At 38.9% G+C, this 8,363-nt stretch overlaps 1 protein-coding gene across 2 annotated transcripts; it reads right to left on the bottom strand.

Moving 5' to 3' along the window:
* Positions 1–297: 297 nt before the first annotated feature.
* On the bottom strand, positions 298–2,987 carry LOC116253107 (U-box domain-containing protein 30-like). 2 transcript variants are annotated; one of them, XR_007573222.1, is made up of 2 exons: positions 896–2,987; positions 298–766 (listed from the first exon to the last, which is right to left on the bottom strand). XR_007573222.1 is itself a non-coding variant. In XM_031627872.2 (2 exons), the coding sequence occupies exon 2, from the start codon at positions 2,368–2,370 to the stop codon at positions 1,057–1,059; it is 1,314 nt and encodes a 437-aa protein (XP_031483732.1). In that variant the 5' UTR covers positions 2,371–2,460; positions 2,705–2,987; the 3' UTR covers positions 298–1,056. The 2 variants fall into 2 exon arrangements, 1 of the variants encoding a protein (XP_031483732.1); XM_031627872.2 differs by having other exon boundaries at positions 298–2,460; positions 2,705–2,987.
* Positions 2,988–8,363: the final 5,376 nt, after the last annotated feature.

The following is an 8,363-nucleotide window of genomic DNA, read 5'->3' as shown; positions in this document are numbered from 1 at the left end:
TCTAGAAAAAAGTGGAGGATAGTTAAGCAGAAACGAGACCAGAAATTTATTAAAAAGAAATCTTTTCATGGAACAGCTTATCAGAAAATGCAAAAGCATGGACGGTCTATTTCAGTGCGTCGTAGAAGACAAAGATAAGCGATATGATAGGTTCAAATTTAACCACGTGAAGGGTTGTGGTAGTTAAGCAACAAAAGAACAGTTTCTTATAGATAAACCGAAGCAACCGGAGAACGAAAAAAACTGAGAAACCAGCATTCCGGAAAACGATGGAAGATAGCAAATACTAAATTGGGAACTTTTCAATTCATGAGTTCAGCAAAAACTCAAGCTGAATAATGGCATCATTAGTGCCTCAACTCTACAGAGAGATACAACGCAAAGGATCTGAATTCCTTTACAGTCTTTACTATAAAATTTTGGGAACACAACCCCGAATGGACGACCACAGCATCATTGTTGGCCAGGAAGGCATTTCAGATTTGGAAAGGCACAGCTTCGAAGGAAATGTCCCCAGGCGAGGATTATATTGATGAAATGCTCATCAGTTGACCAACTTTCTGTTGGATAACAAATAAGAACCACAGTTATTTTACTGCAAAGCTTCAATGCTTTCTTGTTTTTATTTTGAATTATCATGCTGTCTTTATCATAGCTCTTCCGTTCTTCCACATGGTAGAGTGCACCTGTCCTTCCCCTTAATCCCATCCATGAACTAATTTACAATACTTCACCAATCCAACAAGAAGCACAGCAGAAAACTCACCTGCTCGTTCGGGTAAACGTTCTCGTAGTGAGATGCCGAAAAATATACAGCAGGAACATTTACTATATAAACAGGAAGAACAGGGACGTTCCACATAGGCTAATTTACACACAACATCCCTGTGATTACCTCGCAAGAGAAGCAGAAGCAGGGCAGCGACCATCCTCATGGTAACGGGGGCCTTCTTACCATTTCGTCACACACAAACGCTTCACGGGTGCAGATCAATTCACAGTCTCCAAGAACAGACATGGTAAAGGCCAACTTGCTGTCAAAACACCGAGAAATCCTCACTGCATTGTTCTCGTAAGTTTGCACTTGGAAATGAAAATGGTCGCCGTGTAGTTAAGACTGCATAGCTTCAGCAGCTCTGCAGATCGCTGCTTCACTACCGGGTTACAACCACTCTGTATCACAAGCAGAAGCTTTGCCGCCAATCCAGCCTCCACAGCAAGAGAGGCACACTCCTCTGGAGCTAGCATACAAACTTCCCACAAGATTGATAGAGCATATTGAGTACAATTTTCTGAAACTCTCATAAGTAGCCTCACTAGATTCTGTATTGTGCAAGGGCAATCCTTCAGGGCTGTCCGCCCTTCTGGTATCGAAGAGAGTAGTTCAAGTATGAAAAGGACATCCTCCAAAACCTCCGAATTCAAACACGACAAGAGATCCATCAACTGAGATACTGCTCCTATGCTAACAACCAAAATCTTAACCTGCTTATATGAGCAGACAGTCTTCAACAAGCGAAGGCCTGCAGCAATGCCGTTCGGGTATCTTTTATCTTTTGCCAGTCTAAGCAAACCAACCAGCAAGCTGAGGCTGGACACCATCTCTGACCTGAAATCCCTCTCATCCACCATCAGCTCAATCAGCCTGGTGCAACTAATCTTCGTCTCCACTGTCCCTTCATTCAGCATATCCACCAACAAAGAGAACTTCGCGGGCTGCATCAGGTTCGTCTTCGCCTCCGAATCAAGATCCAAGTTCACCAGAATGGCGATGGCTTCCGAGCCAACTGCATGAGAAGTGAAAGGGCCAAGAAGAGACAACACCAGCGCAATGCCGCCCTCGTCAGCCACCGCCTTCTTGGCGGACACATGGGCAGCGACAACTTGGTGAAGCTCCTTGAGGGCCTGAATCCTCGCCTGCCCCTTGACCTTCCTGAGGGCTTCCAGCAGCTCAGTCACCCTGCCCTGCACATCCTCAGACCTTTTCTTGTGCAACACATACTTCTGAGAATACCAACTGTAAATAAGCTGAGAAAGGGTCCTGTTGGGAGTGACGGAGTCATCCCAAAGCTCCTGCATTGTGGTAGGGCAGATGAAGTGCCCCATGGAGAGCCACTTCAAGATGTTGCATCTCTCGTATGTCTGACCAGTGCAGAGGGTCACAGGGTCCAGCATGGGATCCAGCGAAATGGGGCAGATGAACACAGTAGGCACCTCAATGCCTTCCAGTTCCTCAATCATCATTCCCAAATCCACCTTTTCACCACATGGAATCTCATCCTTACTGATCACAGTACCACAATCTAGATCCAACACACTGTTAGCAACCTCACCATCTCTCCTCCAAGAGGACAACTGAAGCATTGTCATCTTCCACAATCCAACAACCAGAAACAGAGTCTCCAACAAAGCCGCACCCGTAAGAAACTAAGAAACCATGCGATAGATTGATCCGCCCATCTGCGTCATGGAAAAGCAGACAAAATGTGGGGAGGGCGCAAGAGGAACAAAGTCATTCATTGACCATTCACAGCCACATCAAAGCGTATAGAATCAGTCGTCATCAACAATGTGCGAAAAAGGCAGTACCCATCACGGTCCAGTCACCCAAAAAATCCACATGAAGGAAGCCGAGATGATGGGCCATTCATGGAACAGCCAAGATGAAAAGAGAGAGAGAGTAAAAAGAAGACTAGAAACCCACCTCAAAAAGCCAACAGCACCATCAAGTTCCACTACAGGAAAAATCACTTGCATTCACTCGTTCCTCGTGCAAACAAGGTCGAAGAGGAAAGGGAAAAAGGGGAACAAAACAAAGAAAACGGAAAAGACCCTGCTTCTGAAACGAAGTCTTCTCTACGAAGTGTAGGAGAGACCCCGTGGGATCAAGAAAAGGCTAAAAGGAGAACACCAGTGTGGCCAAGATGAGACCAACTCTTTCCAAGAAAGACTGCAAAGGCGGAAGGCCTGCTCTGCTCCTACCCTGTGTTTTCTTTTCATCTCTCTTTCATTTTTATTTTTGTTATTTTTGTATTCATCCCATACTTATCGACCATTGGTACATTCTTTCATGCCTTTTAGAAAATCACAAATTCATCCATACCTACAAATTGAGAACTTTAAATATTTTTCAAACTAAATTTGAGAAGGAATAAAAATGATTATGAGTAAACAGAACAATGAATAAGAATATACTTTTTGAGACACAAAAGGAACTACCGAGCATTTGATGATTTCAAAATTTTTCCTTCCCATAAAATGAGATAAATGGACATAAAAAAATAATATAACAAAATGCAATTTCTATTTTTACTTTTAAGAGTAAGAATGTTAAGGGTAGATTTACCAAGACCAATGAAACAGGATTTCATATTTGAATCTCCATTTTTGCAACGAAAGGATTGAGTGGCTGGTTCTCGTGATAAAGAAATAAAAATTTGTTTTGATGAGTAATAGTGAAATAATTTATTTTACAGTAGCAACTGCCAACTTCCGGTCGCACGTGCCTCGGCCAGCGCGACGCACGTGCAGTCATGTCACCTGTCTGAGCACAATGCTTCTGTTTTCTTGCCTTTGAATAACAGAGAAGGCCACATGCGTCCTTGCGTAAAATATCTTTCACAATCCCAAAAATTTGCAGAATATCAATGTGCACTCTTCGTTCGTTCCTATGTTTGTTTCTTTTTTGTGGTCTAATTTAATAACAAGCAGCATCATGTGAGCCTAAAAAGTAAACAGCGATCTGCAGACATGAGCTCCAGATTGTCTGGCTAAATGTATTTGGAATTGCAGCATATTAACTTATATAACGAGGTCCTGTCTAACCTTATGTTGCCCATAAAACTAAAGCCTGCCTAATGCATTTACTATTTTTTTAATTGGCATTTTTAAGAAATTTTTTATTTATTTATTTTTTTAGTGAATAGAAAGAGTATTTCATTATATAACCCAAAAAAAAACTGAAGCCTCCACCTACAAGGTCACTCCAAAGACAACTTTAACATCAACTGACAATCTACCCTTTTCAATAAGTGGAATGTATTAGTTGTATGCTCTCTGCCTACTTTGGTGCTTTGGGGTATCGTCTTCTTACGCTTCAACTTGCGTATCAATTATTTTTATATACTTTTGATCTAACTTTGTCTATTTGTTATTATTGATGCAAGATTTTTTTTTTTTAATTTCAGATTGAGTATATTATATTGGAGGCATGCTACAGTTGTTTGGTGGAATTGACCTCAGAAAGTTTCAAATTCAAGTTTGAGATTTCGAGTATGCCAAAAAAAAATTGAGTATACTCATCAATGGGCAAAGAAGAGGCACAGGATAAGTCAGGAATGCAACATTGCGTCCTAGGGATCCAATTGTTTAGTTGGCATGATAAGCCCTGCTGAATTAATAAAAAACATCAGCAAATTTGAAGTACGCACACACGTTAGTGCATGTTGAGAAGGTGAAAAGAAAGTTTTAAGTAACCCTCTTTTAGCAAAGGATGCTTACTATCAATTTAGTTCGGTGGTAAAGATTTGAGATTGGTTCAAGCTCCTTATAGCTGGTTCAAGCTCGACTCAACTACATAAAATCGAGCTCAAACTCGACTCCTTTAGGCATTAACTCGTTTGGTATTAACTCATGTAACTCGTTTAACTCAGTAAGACTTTAACTCATGTAACTTGTGAAAATTTATTTTTATCCTAAAAGTTAAAACCAGTGAACTAGTTTTGGTAGTATTATATAAAATATCGATTTGCGAATCAAATCGAGTATAAACGAGTTGAGTTCCTGAAACTCGACTCGTTTTTCATTTCAAGTATCTTTGTAAGCTTGAACTCAGCTTGTTTATAAGCAAGTTGAGCAAGAGCTGAGTTTTTTCAAACGAGTTCGAGTCGAGCCCGAGTTGGCTCGACTTGTTGTGCAGCCCTAAGTGTAGGCATTTTCTCACATTAATCCCTCAATTTTTTTTGGTTTACATGTTATTGTCAATTTGTTCATTTATGTATGTTGGTGCCTCTTAAAATCTAAAACTATTTCAATTAGTGCTCCCAAACAAAAATCTCTACCCCGCGCCAGAATTTTACCGATTTCATGCAATGTTAGTGTGAGTTTCCTTGGCAAACAAACATATCTTTATGGAACGATCAAGAGGTTAAAGAAGGAGGCAACTTTTTATACATATTGATTGGTTTAATTGTCTGGGAGAAAAGAACCCAAACCTTTTTTGTAGAGTAAAACAAGAAAACTGGCACTAGCTTGCTTAGGCATAAATAAGTAAATTAGAGCATTGCTTACGTGGAAATATAACATGAACTAAAAAAGAAAATCTTATTTGGACGTATTATATGACTCATATTATCTAAAGAAAAAGCAAAAAGGTTTATAGTGATATACCTGCGTTTTCCCTGCCGTTGTCTTCGTGAGGGACTTGTGGCTACAGCTGAGTGTCAATTAAAAAACCAAAAAGTATATGATAAAATATTCAGGTAGTGTTTCGATAATACTCGAAAACATATTTTTGGAGACGAAACAGCTTTTTCCGAGTATTCGGACGACACTAAAATCAAGTTTTCTCAAAAAAATGATTTTTGAGAAAAACTCGGTTTTTAACAAGGATTGAATAACTTGGTTCCCAAATTATTCATAAAAAAATAAATTTTAGGCGTGTCATTTAAATACACAAACCAATTTTTAAAAAATAGTTAAAAACCATTTTTTCACAAAACCAATTTGTTCAAAACAGTTTTTTTTTTTATGAAGGTCATCCAAACACACACTTAAGGTTATCATAGACCTTGTTCCCATGGAGTTGAGAGGTTTTTGAAAATAATTTAAACTAAGCCGTTCACCAGACAATTTTGCTTAAGGTGAGGATGTCAACGATAATTTCTGGCGGAAGGACCCTCAACAAGGATTTTCCCTTCACAAATCCTGAGCCGTCGGATTTTAAGGCATGAACGGACGCGATGCCATGGGAAAATCGGAAAACGGGAGCGTGGGAGAATCTTTCAAGAGGCAGAAGGGCGCCTCTCGAAATTGCCAAACGAATAAATTACTAAATATTTGTTTATTATTCTTCATTTTTTTAAAGGAAAACCCATAAGACCACTTTTTTAAGAAGCCCCAGAACTGTCTTTGACTGGTTTGTGCTTTGACTGTACTCTCTCTCTCTGGGTGCGCTCGCGCGGGACGAGAAACGTCTTGAGAAACTCCACGCTTCTTGCTTCTAATTAGCGCCTACTTTTTAGAGAATGGAGCTAACCATATTTAATGGTATATCTTTTATGCAATCTCAGTTTATAATTTTGAAAGTTAAATTAGTGAGTAAATATTTAAAATTTTCATTACCAAGTTTTCGACCAATACAAGAAGTTGATTCTCACATATCTGTAAGAAATGCACATCAGATGTTAATTTAATGCGTGTCTTCTGCGTCTTGCCATCCTGTCTAGTGAATCATTTATGATTGGATATTCTTGATGGAATCTTACCGGCCGCGAGTTCCCTTGTGCCTGTGACTGCTTTTGCTTCATTCGTGGTCTTAATTTTGCAATTTTTTTTTTATGTTTTTCTGTTGTAGAAAACTTAGATGATTCTTGAAGCCCTCTATCCTGGCGTGTTAAGGCTGTTTTAGGGTCTCCGTGGTTTGTTTTTCTTGCGTTCTTGTATACAGTGGTTCTTCTATTCTTTGAAGTAATGAGAAGGAAGCAAACTCCCCACAGCTTTCCATTATAAACAAGAAAAAGATGTATTTTGAAATACCTCATTGATTTTTCTTTCTTGTCTCCATCTTCACATACCGGTTTTCAAATCTTGGATGTTTCATTATACCGACATTCAGTACCACCACAATGCCAAGGGACAATTGGCGATTGCTCGTAGAAGAGTATATATTTGTCGTCCCTTGCCTCATTAGCTTTTAATAGTTAGACAACTGTCCCATTTGAATAACAATTATTTTGTATTCTAATGGAGGGACTCTCAAGAGGAAGAGTAAATTGACACGGTTATTATTAAGGTTGGACATCGGGCTGGGCCAATCCAAGCCTCAACAAAGTCGGACTGAGGCTGGCCCGAAGCCCTTGCTAGCACCCCAAGCCCAACCTACTTAGTTATCGGGTCAGGCCCAACCATCAACTTTATACCAGTTAAGTACCTGGTTCCATGTCAACCCACATTTGAAACCCTTAAGTTTTCAAAATGTAATATATGAGAAACCCTTACAACATTCTGAGACATTTCAAGTGTGCCACCGGTGACATATGAAGAGTTTCTAAGGGTGTCATCGGCGACACATGAAAAGTTTCTAAGGGAGTCATCAGAGATGCATGAAAAGTTTTTTAAGTAAGCAAATTGCTAGTGTGTCATATGCCTATATATTGTGCATATGCAAACATATGTTTCAATTTTTTCAGTATCTTCTTCAGTTGATGATTTATTGTGCATGCACAAACGTGTGTTTCAGTCTAAAATCTTACTGAGATGAGAGACCCCTTTTTAGAATTTGAATAAATTTTTGTGAAAGAGAACAACATCACTCCCGGAGGATGGAGATCTTTTATTTCTATTGAATTATCAAGTATTAATATCTCACTGGTATTATCAATAGACTTCATCAAAAGCTTGCTTAATTAGGATAAGCCTATTAGGAAGATTATTGTTAAAGTAAGTTTGCTGGGAAGGTAGTTACCTTGTTTCAGCCTAACAAGTATATAACATCATATTCCAAATCAGCATTTCCACTCCTGCAGGCATGCCACCAATCATCAGAAATGAAAACCATCATGGGGTAATAGGCATCGGTTTGCAATTTTTAAGACTGATTTTGCAAGGAAAAGGTTATTAAGCATTTTACATAAACCTCAATAAACCTCAATGCATTTGACATGCTAGTTCAACCACTACCAAAAAGAATGTAAGAAAAATAAACCTAATTCAAAGATGAACCTCACATTTGTGTGGCCAGCAACTACCTAAGTGGTCTTGAACCAACAAATACATCCAATACATCCATGCTGAACTATAATACCTGAGCACCCACATGATAAACAAGGAAATGTACAACTAGTGATTTCTCAGTGATTTGTTTGAATTACTTCAGCTACGTCTGCATTTTACAAAAGTTCAAATTTCAGCAACTATGTGATTACTCCATCTATATGTAGATATGCATCAACATTTATTGCATACACTATGTACGCTTATCTACCCAAAAATAGCAATGAATTTCCACATATTTCAATGCATTTAATCATCTACATGTGCTATGTTCTTGAGTGTATGCCCATAGTACATTTATTATTTGGCAAAGAAGTAACCCCATACATCTTCATACTCTGATCTTCTATGGAATTCCTTCTATGTGTAAA

This window comes from Nymphaea colorata, chromosome 4 (assembly GCF_008831285.2).
Source record: "Nymphaea colorata isolate Beijing-Zhang1983 chromosome 4, ASM883128v2, whole genome shotgun sequence".
Taxonomy (NCBI): Eukaryota; Viridiplantae; Streptophyta; class Magnoliopsida; order Nymphaeales; family Nymphaeaceae; genus Nymphaea; species Nymphaea colorata.
The sequence above is the reverse complement of the archived record's forward strand: the minus strand, read 5'-3'. Positions and strand labels throughout refer to the sequence as shown.